At 40.0% G+C, this 25,151-nt stretch overlaps 1 protein-coding gene across 1 annotated transcript in view; it reads right to left on the bottom strand.

Annotated features, from left to right (window-relative positions):
- Positions 1-1,005: 1,005 nt before the first annotated feature.
- Positions 1,006-25,151, bottom strand: part of MGAT5 (alpha-1,6-mannosylglycoprotein 6-beta-N-acetylglucosaminyltransferase) — a 63,735-nt gene continuing 39,589 nt past the window's right edge. Inside the window, exons 11-16 of the mRNA XM_053948364.1 lie at positions 15,819-15,968; positions 9,275-9,421; positions 6,423-6,539; positions 5,607-5,681; positions 3,032-3,189; positions 1,006-1,843 (exon numbers count right to left, since the gene is read on the bottom strand). Of these exons, the coding sequence (XP_053804339.1) occupies positions 1,645-1,843; positions 3,032-3,189; positions 5,607-5,681; positions 6,423-6,539; positions 9,275-9,421; positions 15,819-15,968 (846 nt within the window). The 3' untranslated portion in view covers positions 1,006-1,644. The remainder of the gene's footprint in view (positions 1,844-3,031; positions 3,190-5,606; positions 5,682-6,422; positions 6,540-9,274; positions 9,422-15,818; positions 15,969-25,151) is intronic.

Genomic DNA, 25,151 nt, shown 5'->3' with positions numbered 1-25,151 from the left:
TATTCCCACACAGATAATGAACACTGCTTACCAGAAAAATCCGAACCAAGCAGATATGGCTGAGAAAGGAAAACGTAAAGCATCTATGCCTTTCATTTCTAATCTTTATGGGAAAAAAAAAAAAAAAATCTGTGTTGATTTGTTTCTCACTAATCTTAACGTGTAACTTCCTGACTACAAATGATGCTGTCAAGCACATCACCTTCTGCTGAAAATAACAAAAATTACCTTTGTAAAAAGAAGGCAGTTTAGAGGAGTTAACTTGCTTCTCTCAAAAAAAAAAAAAAAAAAAAAACCCAAAACAAAACAAAAAACAACAACAACAACAAAAAAAAAAACCCAACAAAAATAACCCAAACCCAACTTTGATTTATATTCTGAACTCTTGAATTGTTTTCTTCTAAATTTGTAATTGGTGTGCCTGATCCAAAAGGGAAGAAAAAACAAGGAACAAGCAGCCCCCTAAAACCAGAAAAACAAAGAACCCAAAAGGACTGATTAATTCTTTTCTTTTCAGTTCTTTGTCTCCTCTTACTTGTACTCCAGAAAAAAAATTTCTCTTTAAAAACCTAACTAGTTGTGAAGACATTTTACATTTCTACCATACAATAATTATAGTTAGCTTAGTTTAACCTTTCTATGTCATTCAGCAACACTTTAACTACTGGAAGCTGTAGCAAACTGAGGCTCTAACAATAATATTGCTCCAATGATGCTGAATACTTTTTGCTTCACACAGTATTTCTAGTAGACAGACTACAACATAAGCGTGGGCAAATTCCAAGGATTACTCTCTAAATGGGACCAGTAAACTGTGATGAGTCCATTCCAAAAATGCCGAAAATGGTTGTGTGTTTTTGTAGCTTTTCCACACTGAAGAATGCCACAACCCCAGTGAGCTATGCAGTCACCAAGATGTGTCACATGCTGGCAACTGCCTATTTGCTCATTTGTGACACTCTGCTTAGGCTGCTCTGGTGCAGCAGCTGTGATGCAGACAATACCTTGTTGTATACAAATATTTAATTTTAAAAAAAGGAAAAAAAAAAAAACAAAACTGGGCCCAAATAACCCAATAGCAGGGTACAGAGCTCTCTCATTATTCCAAGTTCTTGTGAAGTAAACCACTTTATAGCCATTCAAGCCAAAGCTGTACCCAAACCAGTGCACCTTGAATAAAATGTTAGCTCTCCTTCCCCAGCATCCCCTCCCTCAAGCACACTTTTTTCAATTTTCTACTGGAATGAAGTTGAGATCCTTTACTAACCATGATGGGGGATGTCCTAACTCATTAAAAAAATAGAAAACACTTCACCCAAACAACAAAACCAGAAGTTTGATGGGTCTGGAAATTTTCTACAAACTATTCTGTGCAGTCATCTTCAAATCACTGTCGAACACGAGACTCATTTCTCTTTGCAAACCGCTGAAGGAATCTGAAGAGTGACACTGCAAATGTCCTTACAGGAAGAAAAGATCAGTTATAGCTGTTTATTATGAATCCCTCCTCTCTTAGTAGATAATTCTGCCCAGCAATGATAGCTCTGCCTGCAGCGGAAAGCCTGGACCAAAGTGCAGGAAGTACTAAGGAACTCCTCTCCAAAGGACTCTGGTTGTCCCCAGGTGGGAGCAGCCCTGCTGCTGCTATAGGCAGTCCTTGCAGAGTGCAACCTGCCCCTTGATATAGTCCCTGCAGGGGCAGATCCTTCTGTGGGCAGGGTGGGAGCCAGCACAGCTGAACAGTAGCAGGTCACCTTGGAAAACACAGTGCTTCCTCCTTCCATCAAAAGAGGGGACCAGGATATCATTTGCAGACTCCATGGTGAGACATTCGATATTATGCCTAAAAAGCAAAGCATGTGATCTGTATCACACCTGAGTTCATGGGAGTTTGGTACAGTTTTCAACCTTCCTCACTAAAAATAACAAACCCTGCTCTACTAGATCCTACACCGAGTGCATTTTCAAGTGCAGCTTTCCAGAACGTGACTTTTCTGCTGTACAGGTTCTCTCTGCAGAGGGCAGTGCAGCCTTTACAGCTTTCCTGTTTCTTAAAGATTAATAAAAGTTAAAGAGAAAAAAAAAATGCTTTTGACTATTCCCCAAAACCTAATATTTAAATATATGGATTTTCAGTAGGACATACTCAAAGAATCTGAAATCAGGAGATATTCTCTTTGAAGTCTGTTCCCCAGGGAAGCCCCACAGAGGCAGGCAGCCCTGGGCAGCTGGAGGTGGGTGAGCTGGACTGTGAGGATGAGGGATGCTGCTCCTGGGCTGCAGGGAACAGGGCCTGCAGCTCCCAGGAACCAGCCAGCAGGAAAAGGAAGAATGCCAGTTGCCATTTTCTGACCACAAAGCTTAAGCACTAGGGTAGCAATTCCAGCAAAACCTTGTTTTTCACTTATTCTGGAAACATTGGTAACTTTCAGCATTTAACAGATGGGTGTTTTTCCACAAGAACATGATTTTGTCTAGACAGCTAGGAAAGAAAGTTTTTATATGAGCTGCTTCTGAACTCCACTGCAAATTACAACTTTTCAAAGAATATACAAACCCCAAAATCTTCTACAATGTAATTTAGCAAAAAATGGGGATGGAAAACCTGGAAAGCAGATTTCCCAGCAGCCATCTGTGGGAGCCTGGTTTTGAGGACTTAGTTTTCACTCTGAGAGGAACACAGACACATTTTTAAAGAGCACCCAAAAGCAGCATTCCTTTCCTTAATGCAACTGGTGAGTTTTACACATCTGCACCAACACCTCCAGAGTACCAGGGCTCACAATTCTCTACCCAGGACAACAGTGACAGAAGGGTTGTGGCTCCCTGTGCTCCTGGCAGGTGCTCTCAGCAGTGCCCATCACTACCACACACCCACAAAGCACTGCCAGGCCCTCACTCACAGCTTGCTGCAGCCAGAGCTGCTCTCCCCACCTTCCCTTCTCACAGAACTTGTGCTTTAGCTGCCAAGTGTGGTAAAAACCAGTGCAATAAAGAGATCAAACAACATATTTGTGCTAGAAATACTTACCTAAGCAGAGCTTTGTCCTTGTTAAGATGCTGGAAGAAGGAAGGCTCACAGATGAGCTGGCTTTCCTGACAAACCTGCTTACAGGATTTTCCAGGTTCAGCAATTTTGACTTGAAGGGCACTTAATGGGGGCCACATCACCTGCCCGTGACAGAAATCCTGCAGTGACAGATCATGTTTTGTTATGATGGGTTCAGAAAACGTTTCACAATACTCAGGCTGTATGTTAACATTTGGCAACTCTCACCAAAAGGTGATCAAATAATTTGGGCCTGGTCCACGATGGTTTGCTTCTTCTGGACGAAACCAAAACTTGTGTGAACTGATCCCCCTGAACCAAAACTTGTGTGAACTGCGACCCAAGGGCCCCAAAGTCATTTACCAGTTCTCAATATCAGCCTGAGCTTTTTTCATTCTGTTTTGATTTCCTCTCCTGAAGGAGGAAGTTTTCATACTTTCAGGTCTAACCACAAAAGTAATATTATACAGTCACAAATCACAAAGTTGAGTTGGAAGGGACCCACAAATTTCAAGGTGAGACCAAAGGAGGTGTCCTTCATCTGTCTTTTCTTGCTCTTGGGTGAATTTTCTCACTCCCTTTGCCAAGCTCTGGAGCTCAGCTGACCCTCTGCTGAGCTAGGTCAGTTTTCTGACCTCACAGAATTCTGCCCCAAACATTTTCTGCTGGGTTATCAACTCCTCTGCTTGGCCATGTCTTTCAAAGTCAGTGTGTCTGTTCCATCAGCCCAACCTGCCTCCTCCAACAGCTCCCAGATTTGCAGCAGCTTTGGCTGGTGTTGCCTGGCTGCTCCTTTGATGCCAGTGCCAAAACTGAAGCAATCCCTCCTCCCTCTGGTTCCCAGTCTCTGCTGCTGCCTTGCAGAGCAGAAACAACTGTGTGTGCAGCCACAGAGCAAACAGGATGGGCTCAGCAGGGATGGGCTCAGCAGGGATGGGCTCAGCAGGGATGCACCCAACAGCCACACTGAGCTGCTGGCAGGGGCAGGGCACTGCAGGATGGAGCAGCTTGGAGACAAGGCTGGTTGAAGGTGGCACTGCTGGGTGTGCAGCCACAGCCCAGAGCAGTTCTCTTACCTCAGACCATACAGGCCTTCAGCCCAGCTGCTGGAACTGAAGGTATGGAGAGTTCACCAAACCTTTCTTGTGAACATCGTCCTCCCTTCCTGACCCTCAGGCAAGGCCCCAGAAAGGGAACTCTGGACACCTTTAAATGCTACAGCTCCACTGTCCACAGAGTGACCAGTGGGACAGTGTGTCTGACCCCATCTCTTCACACTCAAACATCCCCTGAAGACCCCACTGTCATAGTCAAGGCACACAACTACTGAACCAGGCCAATTCTTTATTCCAGCATCTTTGTTCCCACTTCAAGCTTGCACTGCTTTCTCTGTTCTTCCTGCCTCCACCACAAACTAGTCAAAATAAGGTCTCAGTCTTTATTTTTGCTTTTTATTTTTGGTTCATCTGACATGTTAATTAGGCAAAGTGCTAAGCACATGCAGCTAAAAATTGTCCTTGAGCATCCTGGGAGCTGTGAACCACCACCAGCTTTTGACAATTAGTCAAAGCAATGAACAAAATTAAAATATTCTGTGGATTTCTGAGAAGCACAAGGGAGGGCTTAGCCCTTGGGGGAGGGTCAGAGGGAAGAGATGGGTTTCAGCCACAGGTGTCATCTCTTGATTGTCTCTTTTTTTTCCCTTACATTGAGCTCCATTTCTTCCTGATTGACAAATGCTCCCAATTACAACTAACTTGGGTAGAATAATCAAAAGCAGTAGTGATACTTTTACAGGTTTTGTCATTAATACAGCAGCAAAAAGCTTAAAGTGTTTATTGGCAGGAAAGTGGGAACATTAGCTACGCTGTCTTTACTGCCCTCCTGACCTGGAGCTGTGTTATTCTTTAGGACTGTCTTTAATAGCACCCACCTTCAAAAATACAAGTACAGACAGATGTCCAGTGCCCTTGAAAGAAATCCTGGCAATTAAATGACACATCAGAGATAAAGGTTATTCCTATCTCTGTTCTGCAGCTGCCAGAACAAAAGGCAGAGCTGGCTACTGCAACAGATCTGGCTTGGGCAGAAGTCCAAGCAAACACACAATTTCTAGAAACCAGGATCCCATGTAAATCTCTGCATTTTATTACTCAACTGAACATCTTTTGCTGCTCTCAGCTGGCAGTAATGCCCAGGGACCAAAAGTCCTTTAAGAAACTGAGTTCCAAACCATTTAAACCTTTATTGATTGAAACTAAATACTTGAAAAATCTGCCCAGAGGCTGCAATTTTGCCTAGAGACTGCAATTCTATCAAAAAGTACCTCTGTATTTAAGTGATCCTTCTTGATCCAAAGCTTTTATGTGTGTACACAGCTAAGGAAGTCACATAGACACTGAAAAATTGCTTTGCCTTTCTGCTTTCATATAATGCCAAGGTCTGCACAGCTACTATTCCTACTTGGACAGGAATAGTAGCACTGAGAAGCTTTAAAATGGAGATGGTCCTCCCTTTCCAACATAATCCAAGAGTCATCCACAACAGAAGTTCATACCTGTCTTTCAATAAAGGCGTTCATCCTCTGAAGCATTCCCTCACAGGTAAATTCATAGGGCAAATAAGGGTCAATCTGTGGAGACAGTGTTAAGGTTAGAGGGGTTTTTGTTTCAATCAACTTCGTTGTGTACTCTGTGGCAGCAGCTTCTGGTCCAAATACTCCATTACAGCTTGAGTAGCAACAAGAAGTACTAATAAACTCATTAACAAATAATAATTTTACAAAACCATCAGCAGTTTTAGCTGATGTTTCTCCTTTTTAAAGGCAATAAGGATTGCTCCATGACTATCTTTATGGAAACTCAAGAGTACACTGCAAAGTAAGGCTAGTCTGAGACCCTCTGGGATTCCAGAGCTCCTGTTTTAACTAAGTTTCAGTGAAGTTGAAGTTGAAGTGACAAAACAGAATGTGATACCTTTGAAAATTCCTTCATACTTTTCCCCTCCTTGAAGTGCCCTCATTGCCATTCCACACTGTAAGTGCACAAGCACTTCTGTGGGAATCTCAAGGCTACAAAGTCAGAGTTGAGCAGAGCAGAGTCTGCAGTGCTCTAAGAATCAACAATGAAACCTTCTCACTGAATGCACAGAAAACACGGATTGCTGTATAATTCACATGTGAAATTCTCATTTTTTCAAGAACCTGACATATCCAGTACTAAAACATGAGAATCTCTATACCATAGATAGTAATAACCATTTTTTTCTTCAATATCCTATCAAAATGCCAGCACTCATTAGACTAACATTAGGAAGCACTGTATGTGCAGTACACCCTCAAGTGCTGATAGCAAATTGAAGACACATTTCTCACCTTTTGATTCAAAATTGATTTCACGGCCTTCTCAACCTCAGAAAGATCATTGATGTCCACAGTCCACACATGGGGCTTCCCAATGTAAACTTCAGCATAGGGATGCTGAGATGTCAACTGAAAGAAGAAATTATATTGGTAAAAATTAATGTACGAAAATATCCTTGCCTCTCACTCTCTTAATCACACTTTTGGGATGAAATGCACTAGGACAGTGCAAAAATTCAATCAGAACACAACAGTCAGCATCATTCCATCGGAGTTACTTTTCAGATCTTCTCTTTAAATTTAGAGCATGAATTTAGTTGGAAAACTAAAAATCAGATAACACAGATCATAAGTAAGATATGTGCACCCCTAATTTGTGGCTTCAATCCTGACAAAGACCCACATCACAGAAGACTTGATGTTTACTGAAATTACTTGCAGCACGACCCTGCTTCCCCACAGCTCATTCACAGAGCCTCCCTCCTCCTTCACAACCTCTCACTGCCACAAGTCCTGCTTAGACCTGCATGGCTGGCTCCCAGAGATGTCATCCTCACCCTGCATCCTTCAAATGTCAAACTTTTCCAGAGTTCTGTGAGCAACAGTGAACAAAGAGTAATTTTAATAACCAGGGATGAATTCTGACTCTCATGACTGAGAGTAGAAGAGTAACGTGATCTCACCAAGAGTGAAAACCAATATTTTCCTCACCACTTTGTCAGCAAGCAGTATCAATGATACTGCTATCATCAGATATCAATGAATACCCAAGAGGGTAACTAAGAAAAGCTGTACCAGAGTTGTTTTCAGAACCAGCAGGACAGCTCAATGAGTATTTTTGGTGACCGGTCACCCAGGAGTGAGAACATGCACACAAACACACAAAAGGGAGCAAAAGCTACAGAAGGAGAAGTGGTTCACACCAGCCTCAGAAGAAAACTGCATTTTCAATAAATACCAAAACCCCCACAGGATAGGTTGTTTATAGGCAGTGTTTATACAGCTGCCTCTTTATGCTGTCGTTAGGATAAAAAGACATCGCAGAAGATCTGAAGCAGGAAGCAGCGTCTGTTGGGAAGAACCTTCTCCTGCACTAGGAGATACACTGTACTTGATCTTTTCTTCTGATCTGCAAGAAACTGTTGCATTCACTATTAAAGAACCCATTAAAAATAGCTATTGCATTCTGCTTGAGGAGAATAGCAACTTGCAAAGGTTACTTTACAAAACCAGAAAAGCAGACTTCAAATTCTTGTGTGGATAATCATGTCACAGAACTACACATACTCTTCTTGTTTTTTCTTAGCACTTGAAGTATGGAGAGAAGCATTTAAGGGCTTTCTTAATCCCAAAGAACCAGCATATGGATTACTGGCAATTGGATCGAAATGCAGATGTGAAGAACAGTCAGAGAAAATGTTAAGTCTCAGGACAGGTGAGCAGGGCATGTGAAGGCAGCAATGTAAGGATATGTATAATGTACTTTGGACTTGAGCAGTCAATAGGGATTATTTCTCTGTACAAGTGAGGTACACAGCATTTCTGCTAGTGCTGACACATGCCACCAGGATTTATCATGGCAGTCCAAGCCCTGAAATTGCCACGAAGCACTTAGATGGGTTCAGATTATTTACTGAGACTGACCATTTATGGTGTTTGGGCACAGAACAACTGGAAATGAGACCAAAACCGAGGCACTCACAGAAGAAAAGTCTTGAAAGGTGTCAAGCCCAAGGAGGAAGTTTAAACAGGCTTTTATTCCCTTTTATTCCCTGTCTCCTTTGTTAGCAACACAGACTGAGAGAAGAGGCAAGCTTCAGCTTGTAGAGGACAAGAATTCAGTGTATAACAAGAAAGGCAATTACAGTTGTGGATCATAAAATTATAAAGAATTTTTTTGCATGTTCCTGATTGAAAATGGGAAACTCTTCTACTTATCAACCAGCTGGTGCTGCTCAGGACACAATTTCTATGGCCCAAGCATAACCTGAATTGGGAAGTGTGGCTGTGCAAGGTTCTCATCACCTGCATGTTACCTGAGAGCTTTCCCTTGATGTAAATACATAAAGAATATATGTATGTACACCTGTGAGCAAGCCATGGCCACAGACGTGGCTCTGTGTCAGAAATGGCTCTGTGACTATTAAATGTTTACAAGTATAGGCTGAATTTTACCTACACTGAATAAAAGAAAAATATTCCAAAGTCAGTGCCAGGATGAGGGGTTAGTTTACTTAGCTTCAGCCCTACTAGAGCCTAAACACACTGACTGTTTTAAAAGCTTGGAGTTTGGTTTTCCTGTTTTCTTCAAGAGTCAGTTCTGCAAAAGTCTTCAGCATTTAACCACAACCACGGTGGGTGACCATTAATACCTTAACTCAACAGTTCCTTGAACAGGTCTTTTCTGAAGGAAAAAAAAATCCCAAAACACACATAACTACCCACAAATGCCCTTTTTATAATTTACTTAAAAACCTATTTATTTCCTGCACAGTACACTGCAATGTCTGTTTCTTCAACAAAATAAAAACACTTTCAAATGATGTATCAAAATGACACGATCTGTTCCTGGGCAGAACATCAGGTTTCCAAGTGAAACTTCAGTTTATGATGCCTCAATAAGAAGTAGCAGAATGTACCTAAAGCAAATCTACAGGTAAAGCTTGAAGTGTGCTAACAACACCATTTTAATTGTCCTACAAAAATAAGGATTAATACTCCCTTCAGTGACTAAAGAAAAAAGCAGTTGCACACCTGTGGCAATAAACCCTGAACATTAATGCAACTTCTCCTACACTCTGTTACTAAAAGGAAACCCACAAGCATTTTCAATTCAAAAAATTATCAAGATTGACAGAGCTTACCTCTCGGAGTGTAGGTTTGCCTTTGAAAAAATCTGTGTTTTTGCTACTTTTTGGTGGGTTAAATCTTAAATTTAGGAAAGCACATCCATTGGCAATAGCCTCCAAAGGAGCCGGCCCTTCATATGGAAATCCAAGACCAACAAACAGCTGAAAAACACAACACAAGGGATATTTATATTCACAAAAAAGCTAAGAGCTAGCTTAAAAGAAACAAAAACCCATTCTAAATGTACCAGCCAGAAGAAAATGCAATGCTAAGAAGAAAATGGGAGGAATTCAACAGCTCACCACCTCCCACCCAAGCAGTAATGGAATGTCCTGTAAAACACATTTGACAGTCATCATCTCTAATGAGCTGAGGTGGTTTTTCATGGAGCTGAGGCAACAACAGACCCTTTTAGGGCTTTTTCTTGGGCAGGGGGAAAAATTGGTGGTTTGATTGGTGTTGAAGTGGAGCTGCTGGGGCTTTCCTACAGGCACAGGTTCTAAAGCAGCAATCTCCAGGAACAGCTGCACCAGTGTTTTCCCACCTTCCCACCTTTGCCAGCACAACACGCTCCTGGTACACTAATTAAGCCTCCTAATTAAAACGGTAGGTGGCAGCAAACAGCAGCTCACGACACTGGACTGAGGCAGCAAGAGCCCGCAGGGGCTTCAGAGGGTTCAACACCTCCAAGGGAAACCGGAGCAAAAATCCACCCCAAAGCTCTTCCTCCACCAGCTGAGATTCCAGGTGCTCTGGAAAAGGCACTGCTCTGCTCCAGTGAAAACACATTAAATATTTTTTTGGAGTTGTCTGAAAAAAATCTTGACCCCTTTCCTGGCCAAACATAATGAAACCCCCTGAATTAAATATAGGATTCTTCATCTTCATTTAAATGTTTTTATATAAAGGGAGAACTACAAGCTGTGAGTTGGAACAGCAATTTCTCAGTACTGCTCCAAAACAATGTGTATATATAGCTGTATATCTATATATATCTACTGCTTTTAACAGGAAAATAAAGCACAACCTTCATAACTATGAGAGTCATGCAATCAGGACACATATTCAAGGAGGTCAAGGCATACTATTCTGCATTAAATCTTCTGCAACACAGAAATGAATCCCAGTAACAGAATATTCACAGCTGGAGGCTCTTCCTAGGAGCTGAACCTCACATTGATGTATAAACCTGTAGTCAGTCCTGTCATGCACAGGCATTGCAGCATCAATCCTCCCCAACCCATGGCAACAACAGCATAAATTCAGAGTTGGCTCATTTTAGAAAAGCAAGTTAACACTTCTCAGCATAGCTGGGGACATACAATTTGCACTGCATGGAGCTGAATATTGTAATTTCAGTTCTCAATATTCAGGTTAAAGAAGTTGCCTACTTGCAAAAAGTTTCTCAACTCTCTCACAGATTTATGCATCTTACAGAAACTCTCCAATGGCTGATAATAAAAACATCCAGAAGCTACTTCTACTAAAGATAAATTATATAAATTCTGGTTTTATATATGGCATAAATCATACCACCTTTCAGTCAGAGAAATGCATACTACATATAATCTCAAACGAGGCTGAATTCAAAAAAAGGTAATCTGTTGAAAATAATGAATGAAGGACATGAAACCATTTCATGCAGTCTGCACATAAAATATTATTTATTTAAACTACTCCTTAGTTCAGGCAGAAAACCAGCTGAGAACCAGCAATTAAACCTATGTGAAGTATTAATTCCTCCTATGATCCTGTGTTTGTCTGTTATATAGGGAATGCTGGGTTGTTTGCTTAGTTTTGCACTTTTTTAATAAACTGCTGCTGTGCACTGCTGAGTTCTGTGTCTGGCTGGTCCATTTATTTGGGAGGAAGCTCCATGGGAAAAGAAACATGGGTTTATGTTTTGGCAGCACAGAGAGCACTGCCATCACTTAATCTATAATAAATAGCTTACCACCTGTTTCCCATCCATTTTCCAACCTCACCTCTAAGCAGCACTGTTCCTTTGAAGGAAAAAAGAAAGAAGGATGTGTCTGATCCCTAGAAAAGGGTGTGTGTGTGCTGCCTGGTGGCCTGAGGTTGCAGCCTGGCTCACAGCTGCCTGCAGCCCCTCAAATCCTTCTTTCAGCCCTTCTATCACCCTCCAGCACATCAGCATCAAACCAGCTGAAAGTCCCAAACTCAGTCCAGACCCTTCTCCAGAAAGCTGCTCTTATAAAGTGTCCTTGCCCATGGCAGGGGGTGGAACTAGATGATCTTTAAGGTCCATTTCAGCCCAAACCATTCTGTGAGTCTCTCTACGATTACTGTTCCTTGGTTAGGGAGTCAGTATGTTTGTCTGGTATACAGAGCAAAACAGAAATATCTTACATGCCTCAAGAAAGTCACATTCATTATGATTAAAAGAGCAAGTATTAGAAAACACAGGCCTTTTCTGTAACTCACAATGCTCTCATTTGCTAATCCTTTGAATTACATGCAGTTTGTTATTTCCAGAAAGGCTAAAGCAATCTGTCAAGGTACTTCCTAAGAGTATGCAAGTCACCAACTGAAAAAGAACTGGAAAAAAAAAAAAAAGTAGAAAAAACAGCCAATCATTTTCAGGTACCAGTGAAGCAAACATCATCCTCAGTACAGATGAGGCTGTGGGGAAGACAAGTCTCTGTCCCACAGAGTGAAGATTTAGGCCAGACTGTGCTTCCCCTAATTTGTGATGTAGCTGTACACTGCTGCCTCCAACACTGCAGGTGCTGACTATGGCTCTTAGGGTAATTTCTCATCAGATGGAGGTCTGGTCACCCAGTCCACCATGGGAAGGCACCTGCACCCTAGAGCTGAAGGTCCATATTGCAAAATACTTTCTGCAAAAGGCAATCCTTTTGTGATTCAAACAACTTGAGAATAGAATCACTAGGTAAATATCTTTTCAGCTGATTTTATGAAATGTAAATATATATTCCTTCATAAAAGGCAATATGAAAACAAAGTTTGTTTGCCTGTGTCTGTGTAAGCAGGGTGTTGCTCCTACTTTTATTAATCTCCATACAGAAATCACAAAACCCACTTAGTAAAAGAATTTGAACTCTCTGAAAAATTCCCAGTGACTTGAAGGAAAAAGTTGCATCTGAAACTTTCTCGAAAGGAGAAATATTTCTCAAGAATTCAACACTGGTCCCTCCAAGAAAGCCTGGTCCAACTCCTCCAGCTGCCCACTTGGCAAGGAGCCCTGTGAGTTGGCAGGAAGGCTGCCAGCTCGCCTACCCCATTCTCCTCCACCGTGATGAATGGCTTTACATCTCCTCATTAGGAACTGGAGACATGGCTCGTTTTTGTCATGCTCTACACAGCTGAAGCAGCCATGCTGAATCTCAAACAGCCCCTCCTGCCTGCAGAACTCCCTCCCTCTGAAATGTGCTGCTTTAAAGCACACACAGAACGAAATGGCAGCTGCACACTGCCCGGAATAGCTGTGTCCTACTGCAGGGACCAAAGACATTTTGGGAATGCAAAGCTCTGATTAAGAATCACAGGACTGAGCCCTCACCTACTGGTATTTTGCTGTCTAAGGACAAAGTGAAGCAGTGCAGCATAAGCTGACACTTCTGACTAGGCTGAATCATGTGATTTGTTAAATTATTATTTAACTCTCCCTTTCTGAAAACCAGAACATTTGTCAGCTGACTTAACAAAAACCTGCTAACACAGTGCTGAAATCACAACCAATGACAGACGTTCTTGCCCTTGGTCTCAACACATCTGAAGGTTTCTGGAAGTTTAAGGACAAAGGTTGCTGTCTCCCCACGATGCTCCAGACGAGCACTGCACCCACAGAGCTTTCCAGCCTGAAGTTACAGCCCTGATTATTCACACACCTGCAGCACAGGGATAGTCTGGTGACAAAACCCCATAACTAATTCATCAGGGGACTCTGGCCATGCTGCCTAGTGAATAAAGGGATTATGACTAAAAAGTGTCCCTGAACTTCACTGCGTGCATGTGCACACACACAGGGCTCCTCTGGGCACAAAACTCCTGTTCAAGTCACCTTGATTTTTGTGAGAAACCTGCACTTATTTTAGCAATTCAATCCATGATCCATCTGATATAAACACAACTGACCCACATAGGCAGCAGATGGCCACTGGTGACAGGTGAGCAGTGTTTTACACTGAGCTGTGTTCAAATATTGCCTCTTAAAGGGTATTAAAATCTGGAACTGTGAATATACAGGCAGAAAGAAGACTTGGAGCAAGTGTGTCTGTTGATCAACACTGACAGGTAACCATATGCTGAGCCAGAGGACCTATGAGATACAAAGCATCAGCCAGCAAAAAAACTCCAAAAACCCACCTACCCCAATCCCCCTCCAACTGAAAAGTCCAAAAAATGAGATGGGAGATCTCAGTTTCCACTTTCAATGCCAGGATGCTGCTGTTTTACTTTTTCTGTTCAATTAGATATATTGAAACTGTATTAGGCAGGAATAATAAGCAAAATGCATGATGCAATAAGCCATATTTAATTTAATTTCGTTGCAAAATCAGAAATACACTGCACTCTCATTTCCCTGACAATACTTATGTATTAGGAGAGGCAGATGGACTATTAACAGCTTATCATCAGGGCAAAGTTTTGTTAGCCTGGCTGTATCCTAAATTAATAATTTCCTTAAAAGGAAAACAGCTTTTGTCATTTGCAAACCCGCTAACGTAAGTTCAGCAAAGCCATATAAAAATACTGCTTGCAGATGTAATTTTTAAAACCCTGACTTCCCGTTATGGGGTTCTGAAACACATCAATGATTTTCTCTGTACCATCTACTAAGAAATGCAGCAAATTCTGAAAATTATTTTCCCCAATGTTATGAAGGAAAAAACTAACCATAACCAATGCCCAACAACAGAATAAAAATCATTAAAATCTGAAATACTCTAGGACTCTGACAACAATACAACACAGATCCATGCTTTTCACCAGATACTTTTTGTGAAAAATAAGCAATTTACTATCTCAGGAGCACTTCACAATCCCAACAGTCTCTTCTATCTGATGTTGCAATTACTGCTCAAAATCTGAGTGGAAGTAGTCTGCTCCCTCCTGTGTCACAAAATCCATACAACTAAACTGTAACATGTAGGTATCAACTTGAATTTGTCCTAAATTGAATATGTCTTTACATTGCATCTTAGAGCACAGCAAATATAACCAATAACAACTAGATGAGACATCTAGTTAATACTGAAAAGCGAGTTTTTTAATGTGATACATGCAAGATGATAAAAAAATTAGAGAAAGGCTTAGTTAAACATAACTATTATTATGAACTGGCACTTGTGTAGGGACCTCAGTAATTCTACAGAAAGTCATTTGCTTATTTTACTATTTCAGTGAATTGAACATGTTTTTTTAGGAGGTAGTCACTGTTCATGCCTGAGGTTATTACCAGGCAAAATTCTTCCCACATTATGATTAACACAGGGACTTCATACTCCACACAGGTAAAAGCTGTGTAATCTCAGATTATCTATGATGAAAGCAAATGTTGACTTTTTAATATGCAACATTATGTGTATCTGCATGCATCAAGCACATACACACAGTGGTTGCATTTAAAACCTCATAATTTACCAACAGCTGTCACACAGAGATGTCAAATCACCATCATTTTCCCAAGTACTTCAAAAAGGAGATCTCTGCAGATGTGTGGGAAGCCTAAGAGGTGCTTGCTTTTTTTTTTTTTTCTTTTTTTTTTTAAAGATTTTTCTGTGGAAGTGCACAGCAAGAAACTATCAGCAGTGGTGCACTTCCACAGACTTTGCTAATTTTAAACACACAACCCCCTTCTTTCACCAACTTGAAGTTAAACATCCTATTTAAACATAATCTACTGAAGCGTTTTAATGCTACAAAGTGCCACAAAGATTATGGGAAGGGCAGAGAATCCCAGCAAAACTGTGGGGACAAAAGTTTATTTCCATGTATATCCTGTCCCTCATCTTGGGTTGCCTTGACTCTGGGGCCACAGGCAAAGCACATCACAAAAAGCCACGCTCCTGAGCTCACTCTCAGAGGCAGAGGAAGGACAAGAATGGCACGTGGAGGAAGGGCAGCTTTGCTTTCCTCCCTGAGAGCAGGGTCGCTCTGGGTTAAAGTCACTGCCAGGGCACAGCAAGCACGTGGCTGGGCAGCTTTTGGATGTTACCTAACCTTGACCTCAGGGATGTAAAACAGCACATTCTCAGCTGATAATCTCCTTGAGCTGAATATCACATTCAAGAAAATGAAAAATGCATTTATCCCTGTTTCTCAAGCTGGTTGTTAATTGGGACTGTAGGTTGTCATCCCAATTTTCTAATATGAGCTGTCAATCCACCAAACAGACATGATGAAAAATGTATTCTTGGCACACAGAACACAACTTAAGCTCCTTCACACATGATAATTTTTTTTTCCAGTGCTTTTAAATTAGGAGCTTATTCATAGGAGTGAAATGCAGGCACTTCAGACACCCTCTACTTGGAGATATTTTTTGCCACCATTCCTGCTCGACAAACGTACTTTGGTTTCCCTCAGCAGAAACTGCAAATCCCTCCCGCTGAGTATTCCATGGTTCTTTACATAGCCAGGAATGTACATGGTGCTTGTCCCATGAACAGTTCCATGGACCTCCATATAGGTGTGGATGACATCCAGATAAGCCTTCTTATCCTGGAAAAGAAAAAATATTTTCAATTGTTACAAATTTGAAGCAGCAATATTTAATCAGAGCTGGTTTTTCAATCTCCTGTACCACAAAAGCCAGGGAAAGAAGTTCACTCATTCCTATTTGATTTCCATAATGTTTGATCTTTCATTACTTTCTTAGTTTGGTGTTCTACTAAAGTGGAAGAAAACGGCAGCTTTTTCGTTTCAAGTTGAGGTATAAAGAAATCAATAGCAAAGCCCTCTTTATTTCTAATTGGACACAAACCAGGATGCTATCAGACAGCTGTAATCTCAGCATGCTGAAAAAATACTTGGCCTAAAAATACTAAAAATCCATTTTGAAATATCAAATTTTCACTGTTTTGGTCAAAGATGCAAAATAATTATCTTCTCTGTGAAGAAAAAGGTGAATGTCACCTTAGTAAGATGAAGTCTTGCCAACTGAATAACTGAACACACTCCTTTATCTAAATACCACTGTCTGAGTTCCATGAGAGACCTACAAATGTTCTGCCTACCTGAATTTTTAAAAGAATTTTGGAAAAGACCCAGAGAAGAGCAATGGCTTTAATGTTGGATTAAAAAAAAAATAAGGAAAAATAGTACACCATCCTAGTTTTCACACAAGAATTACTTTAATTTTCAATGCCATATGTTTTTTTTTTGAGTTTTGAAGACTACTGGCATTCCAAGGCAATTAGCTGAAGACTGTATTTACACGTAGTCTGCAACACAGATCAGAAGACTTTCCCTCAATATTTGCACATAGTCTTAGTAATAGCTCTAAAATCAGGCAACAAGTTGCTCTACTTCTTGGCAGCAAGCAAGTTTTTACCAGTTCTACTTTCACTCACTGTTTTTTTACTGTCATGTAAATTCTGTGCACGGTTCCTCCACAGCCCTGTGTGAAAGCTGGCCAACAATTTTACTGAAGTTCACTCAAAGGACAAGTAGAGTGGTGAAAATCCTGTCTTTTCCAGCCCTGGAGGAGCAGGTGTCACACCTAGGCGGATGAGTGCTACTTCTTACATCTTCCTTGCTGAATTAATTGTTGCAGAGGGTGTTTAATGTGTGTAACAATGGCTCTGCTGGTGACCTGCTTGTGCTGGGCAGGATGGGCTGAGCCACCCCTAAATGCCCCTTCTGGCAGCCCTGCCAAGGCTGCACCAGCCAGACACTGTCCTGGGCTAAATATTACCTAAAACAGGCAACAGATAAAGACAAAGATGCTTTCTTGTTCCATGTGGCTGCTCTTGTTATTAATTAACACAAATTATTCAAAAAACTAAAAGCTTGTTCCATTTTTTTACTTCAAATTTGAATTACTCTGTAAGAGATGCTCCTCATGTAACTGCTAAAATACCATAATTAGAAACTGTGAGAGACTTGTACACTTTGTCAAGAGAAAATCCATTTAGAACTTCTTTGCAAATGAGCATGAGAAATATAAAAGGAGTGGCCTGGTCCTGTTTCCAGGGGATACCTTAATCCTGTCTGCATGGCTTTTAACACATCCAGAACTTTGGAGTGTTCAGGGTTCTGAATGGAAGAGAAGGCAAGGAAGCAGCAGGTGCTACTGACACCATCCACCTGTAGCAACAACATCAAGGCACTTGCCTCAGATTTTACTGGCTCAGGACACAAATGCACTCTAACTCAAACCCCGAGCAACAAGCAGCTAGAAAGATCAAAACCAAGATTGTCTAAAATTGCACTTCTTTTTAAGATTGCAATGACAATTTTAAAAACCTTTTACAGAATACTGAGCTATTTTAAAATTACATTAACCATGCACAGCCAAAACTGGGAATAGTACTTAGGCATATAACTGACTTCTTTCCCAATTCAGAGTCTAAAACCACAAATAAAAGATTTATTATCCAAATGAATGGATAATTTATCCAAACAAAATCTCACTCTTTTATTTCCTTAATTACTTTGAATCAAAATCAACTGCTTTCATAATCATCTACAAAGTACCAAAAAGTACTATTAGCACCTTATACTTTACCTAAAGCTCACTAACATTTTTGCAATGATGTAGTCCTGAATTTCCACATTCCTTGCAGAAAAGTGTTATTTTGGATCATAAAAGTATATATTCGAGGAAGCCACCTCAGAAAATGATCAGGACACATAATCAAATTCTAGACATTAAAAAGAGTGAATTAGAAAATAAGAGAGTGCAAAAATGGCATTTATAAATAGAAAGGCTACATGTAAATAAAGCAAGAAATGTGTCTTGCAAACAAAATACTAACATCCCTTCAACTATTTATCTGTTTTTTGAGTTGCTCACTTGGGAGCAATTATTCTTTTATCTTAAACCACTTGAACTTTACTTTCTCCAAGCTGGATTCAAAGAGACAAGATCATGAGCTGCTGGGGACTAATGCAAACCTGACATTCTCTGCAGTTTGTGTCAGGCTGCACTGCTCACCCTGCTGTCCACACTGCAAACCTAAGACTTAGAGGATGGAAGATAATCACATTTTAAAAAATTATTTCTCCTCAGAATCCAAATGGAAATGTAACAGTGAGTAACAGCTACACAAACCTTTTCTGAAACAATTTTTCAGCAGCTAAAATAAACATGCCATTCAGAAAAGTACTTTTTGTTGATCACTGACTGTAGAACTGCTATTACTGTTCATCAATCATTTCCTCCTACTTTTCAAAGCATCATGATAAGGCCTTTCTCATCAAAGAAATCAAGTGACAACTGTTTGATAAGTCTTTACCTAGGACAACGTTGACAAGAAGACACAGTATGAAGAGGTGAAATTTTAAGTTAAAAAAATTTAAATATAAAAGCTACAAAATTTAAATATAAAAGCTACAAAAATATGTGGTGGAAACACAATTCATCAAGAACGAAACTCTGCTTTTAGTTTTATCGGTGTAGTAGCTGGTGGTAATTAACAACTCTGCTTTACCAACAGTTTGCCAGTCTAAGGTAATGACAGTATTTTGCAGTTTTGGACCATTTGGGTGCCCTTACAGAACACTAAAATTTCAGTACTGAATGAAATTAAGCATCACTACAGGCCAACTGCATTAGAGAAGAGCTTGATTCAGAGTCCTCAACATTTTTATGGCTTGAAAGTTCAGACTACAAAACATATATAAAACAGCCCATATATCCAGCCTCACTTCCTTGCATTGAAAAATTCAGAAGGCAATGGTTTTATAAAGCTTGACAAATGTAATTCAGAAAAGTACATCTTTGTGTATCCTAAATGCATACTGTAGAGAAGTCCCATCATCTGAGTGCTTATCTGTAGAAGTGTCAAGTCAAAAGTAAGCCAAAATTCAGTGTACATGCAATGTATGACAATCAAGATTGTGACACAAACATAATCTCTGCTCGAGAACTGTCATCCTCTCAAAGACTTCTCAAGACATGCCTGAATAATGAAAATCCTGTCTAGCAGGGAGCTAGAAGAGTGCACAAAGCCTGGGGAATATTAAGAGATTCAAATGCATACAGTGTTTTACAGGGGTAAATCACAAAGAGTAGATTAAGTCTCCTCAAAGTCAAATATGAAACTTTCAAATTTATAAATCTGAATTTGCCCTGAATTCATAAATGTGGAGAAGAATCAGTGATTCATGACTAGTAAGTACAAATTCTATACTGAGCAAGTAATCTGAAATTTAAATAAAGAGTTAACTATGTAACCACATAAACCCATCAAAATGACAATTACAATTCTTCCTGTCCAAGGAAATCCTCTCTCACCAAACTGGTAGCATTTTCTAAAGAAGCCAATCAGCTTGTAGGAATTCTCTGAAGTTCTTAAAGGAATTAAATCTCTTGGGGAGAGATTGGGAATCACTCTTGTGAATGAACAGTCATCATGTGAAAGAGAACAGAGAAGTGACACAAGTATGCTGTCATTATTCACAGCAACAAAACTCTAACTTCAAAATGTTGGATAAAAATATCATAATATTGAACACCTGGGATTTTAAAGCTTTTGAAAAAGCCCCCTCAGTAATCTAAAGGACAGAGAGACTAGAAAAGAAACCATCTGATAAATTCTGTCACAAAAACCCAGGAAATAAACTCTCCAACCAATTAGTCAGGTTACAAAGCTGGCATTACTTTATTAGCAGCACTGGATTCATGGGGAATTCTCTCAAAGCATGCATGCTCAAAAACTTAAGAGACCAGGTTATATTCCTGAAATTAATGCATATTCATCACATTTCCTGAATACAGGCACATGTGCTAATTACTGCTATGGACTTGTCCGATATGGTTCTGGCTCTTTTGATGAATTTTTTCTCCTTGAGAGTATCTCAAATATGTCATCAAGTCATAATGTACTTCTCTTATCCTTCTTTTCTCAAACACACAATCCTTGTTCTCAAAACCAAGATAGCAGCCAGTACATATTAATCACTAATACAAGTAAACAAGGAGGCATTAGCTGGCACAAGACTTATTAGTCTCAGACACAGGGAGTTAACACAAGGCCACATTAATCTCTGGCATTGGTACTAAGCACTGTATGGTACAAAACTCAGCACTAACCATGAATATGGGGATCATAAACTATGTGCTGAAGTTGAAAGTATTTTCCAACATCTTCCCCTACTGCTGCATAGACTTCTTCTCACAGAAATAAAACCTGTTTGGTAACTTAAGTGACAGAAATATTGAAAACCAGTCCTCACTTCAAATGTGGAAAGAAACCCCTGAGCTAACCAGTGTCACTCAAGAATGAAGACTTTGCATTATAATAACACATGATTATGGCCCATGAAAAAAATCAGTCCACTGTTCAGCAGCAGTCAGTCCACTCACCAACCAAGGAAATGATAGGATTTTTTTGGAAAGAAATTCAGAAATAAAGATAATATTATTGAACTATTCTGTAAAAACAATTCTCTCTCTCCCTCCTCTCACACTGCTGCATTTCTGGTCCATTTTCTCAAAAAAAACCTGAAAACATTGGACAGTGTTCTGAGAGGAGTAAGAAGGATCCAAGACACAGGACAGTTTCCACTGCCACACACAGAAATCTGCAAGAAATGCTTTAACAATTCCTCAGTTTGAAAACGACAGCTTGTCAGAATATGAGGGAGGTTTACAAACCCATTGTTGGCATAAAGAATGTGGATAGTGACTGACAATTCAAAATGTCCTATACAAAGAAATCCAAACAAAGCTCATAGGGGACAGGTTTAGGAAAATGCCCAAGTTAACTCTTTCTCCTGCAACAGGTCATAGATTTGAGGGACTCAATGACAGAAAAAGCTGCAGAGGCAAAACCAAGTTTGCATAGGTTCATAATCAAACACTTTGAAATCACCTCTTACTGAGATCTCAATAATGTGTGAAGAGACAGTTTATCAACAGAGAAACAGATTCAGGAAATACACTGAATTAGAAAAGCTGGAAAGAGAGAATTTTCAAGGGAAGTATTATATAACTTTGCCATGCTCTTGCTCTTCCTGAATGCCCATTTATAGTTTCTTTTTTAGGCACCATATATCTCTGAATAAAACATACATTGGCACAAATATAAATTCTTCACACAAAGAATGAGTAAAACATCTCAGTGAAGGTTTAGGATTTCTGGCAGAACTTGAAGAACCTTACCCACTCCCCTATCCTCATCTTTTTCATCCATGAAGGTTTGGGATTTTTTTAACCACCGAGGTTTTCCCAAGATTTGACAATTTCATTGTCATGCAATGCACACCAACACCTAATCAGCAATTTCCTGCCCTTTGAATGGAAATTTCCAGAACCAAGGAGACATCCTTGTTCACTGTAGGTGCTGAAGGAGAAAAGTGAAGGGGTACAGATCCAAGTAGGAAGTGGGACCAGAGGAAGAAAAGGTTGTGTTCATCTTGTGCTAAGCAAGTAACAGTAGGTGATTGTGTTAATCAGTACTGTAAGACCTCAGCAATTCATTTTGCTGCTGAAGAGTTCTGCAAAGTAAGAAGCTGATCACTGGCAGGTAAATATTAATGAAAAAAGTAGATTTTTTTTTTTCTTCATTCATAATAATTTAAACTCTAGCTTTCATAATATATGCTAAAGAATAAGCCTTTAAAGTTGTATGCTTATTTACTGCACTCATTTTTGACTGACTTGTTTCTGATCCATACTGCTTCCAGAAGGAAATGGTGAATTTCAGAAATGTTGCTGAGCTAAATGTCTGGCTCATTCCAATTTATTAGATTTGTGGCATAAGGCAGGACAGTGCTCCTGGTGCAGGCTCTAGGGTTTGAGCCCAGAGCTCAAATCGATCAATTGATCAATTTTGATCAATTGAGAAGCCCCCAGTGCTGCTGCACATTTGGAGAAACATAAAATAGAACGACCACAAGACAAGTCTGTGAGTGCACTGACCGTGTGGAGAAAAGGTGAGAAGGAACTTCTGTCCCTTTACTTATTTTTCTTTTAGTTTAATAGTTGAAATGAAATATTTATCCAAAGTACAGTCCTAAACATGAAGTACAAAAACAGACCAGAAGGAAGGGACTTTCCTCCCACTCCATGCAAGAGGGTGTATGATGAGGAAATTACATTTCATCACATGTTCCCTGGAGCTATAAAGGGAACATTAGTGTGAACAGCCTCAGTGATGTGCTTTGCCATTGAGAACAAGCTAAAGGTAACCATTTCCAATGCAGCTCTTCAAAAGTTGCTGTGCAGGCAGTATATATTTAAGGAGAATGCCTAGCTTTTCAAGTGGCATTAGGAAGAAACTCACACATTATTTTGCCTCTAAATATACAAATGTTTTCAATATTTGGTCCAATAGACTACAACAAAATACTAAAGCAGTCATCATACACTTATGTTATGCATTGATGTCAGAAAATTGTATTTTCTGATACAAGCAACCTTCTGACTTCTCTCACAGCAACCTACAAAACAAAAAAAAAAAAGAAAGAAATAGCAAGTACTGGAAAATAAATCTTACTTTCTCTAGGATTAAGGGTCAAATTAGTGGGAAAGTATAACAGTAAATTGCAGGAAGAAGAACAGAGAAAAGACTTAGAAACCAGAGCTAAGGCAACATGAAAGGCTACAAACATTCTCTTTTAATTGAAATGGTCTGTAATTAAAGCAAATTTAGATAATGGAGAGCATTATGGGTTTCACACACATTTTATCAATTCTTCCCCCCCCCCCCCCCCCATTTCGGCATAGATAGGACTCTCTTTACGCCTTAGTACTGCCAAAAATCCCAAACAAAACCCCAAACCTTTTATCCCAACAAACACTTTCCCAAACTTGGTAAATGCTGCCCTTCATAGCTTACCTCTAAAGATAACCTTTAGAAATGTGGCAAAATTCTTTAGAGCCTCCTCTTTGTTATCCTCAACCCACCTGGGGTGGATTTAGTTATCAGAGGGAAACAAAGCAGATTGGTCTTACACTCTCTGCACCACACATCCTTCCTGACCTCAGGAGGTGCACCCACACTTGGCCACTGTGGGATGGGATGGATGTCACTGGGCTCAGGCACACAGAAGAACCCATATCCATGGCTATGTAAAGCCATGGTGGTTTATACAGCCCCAGGGAGAAGAGGTCCTGTGCATACTTCAGTCCCACTTCAGCCTGCTTGGTTTAAAATAAACAATTGATTCCCCAAAAGCACCAAAGTCTGGGGCCAGGAACGCTCTCCCCTCCGCACTGTGCTCCTCTAATGACTGATCAGCCCCAGCAGTGACACATGTACTCTGTGCAGATTACACTTCTCATTAATTGGCCACGTTCAGCAGAAAGAACAGGAGCAGGATAAATAGATTAGTCTGGTTCCATACAAGTCGTGGTGGCAGATGAAAAGAGCACTGAACAGGGAAAATGAAAGAAACATGAAATAAGCAAATTACACAGACACAAGATTAGTTCAGGCTTTCTCTTGATCACAAGAATTGGATTTTATCGCTCCAGATAAGAAATCCCACACTGTAACTGATTCAAAGTCTAGCTGCAGTGATTTGCACTTTATATATGAGTGCATATGGGCATGACTGCAGTTACAATCTGCAAGTTACAGCTTTAATCTGCTCGATGTTACCAGCACACAGGACACATTTTAATATGGCCAGATACCAAATCAAACATCTTGGAAAAAACAAGATAGGAGATACTGATAAAATACAGCAGTGACTTGAAAAGCAGCACTTTAAAAAATAATACAAAGGTCTTGGCTGAGAGTTCCTAATGGTGAAAAGGGGACCTGTCTAAAAATGAGACAGTATTTCCTTTTTGATTTGATGCTGGTATGACCCACATGCCCTTTGCAAACACTCACTTTTCAAGAGGAATGTGAATAATCTTGAGAAGGTTCAGAGAAAACAGACATGTGAAAACTCTTAAGGATTAGAAAGCACAAAGCTCTCAGGGGCTCAGCATATACAGGCTTTTCAGGAGATGACTGTGGGTTACTTTGACCTCAACCTATATATTCCTACAGGGCAACAGAACACAAACATCATCAGTCCAGTCGAGAAAGTTTATAACTGCTACTAAGACTGGAAACAACCATATGGAAATCTGTACCAGAAATAATGCAAAGTCTTAACAGAAAAGGCAATTATTGGAGGACTTCACCAGAGGAAACAGTGGGCTTTCCATTGTGTACTATTAAAAAATCAAGACTGGATGTTCTTTCCCAAAAAGCCATGTTTTTGTCTTAATCAGTCCATGATAAGGAGGATACAGGCATGCAGAATATTTGGGCACAAAGAGGTGGAGGTAACTTGGAAGAAATCCAGAGTAAGTAATCTCTTTGAAAAGTGCATGAGACAGACATTCCCAGGTGTGGCAGCCTGGAAGAAGGAGCCACAGAAAAGGATAATGACTGAAAAAAAAAAAGGACCACTATGACTTAAAAACACGACATACTTTAATTTAGTGAAAACATCACCAAATCTTGGTGTTGTTATTCTGCTGCTCTCATCTGCAGATGAGAGAAAATACAATAATGGCAATATTAAAGAATCCGATATTATGACAGGTAGATAAAATGAGACTGCACACTTTTAAAGCCTTTAGTGAAACAGGCTTTCCATCTCAAAATGCAGCCCATTTTTTATTGTAGATATAAGAACAGAAGTAATTGAAAGACAGGTTTGCTTATGATTAATGAAAGTTCACACCTTAAATTTTCCATTATGTTTACCAGCTTTCTGCATTTTCTAAAATTA

Source organism: Vidua chalybeata, chromosome 7, assembly GCF_026979565.1.
Source record: "Vidua chalybeata isolate OUT-0048 chromosome 7, bVidCha1 merged haplotype, whole genome shotgun sequence".
Taxonomy (NCBI): Eukaryota; Metazoa; Chordata; class Aves; order Passeriformes; family Viduidae; genus Vidua; species Vidua chalybeata.
The sequence above is the reverse complement of the archived record's forward strand: the minus strand, read 5'-3'. Positions and strand labels throughout refer to the sequence as shown.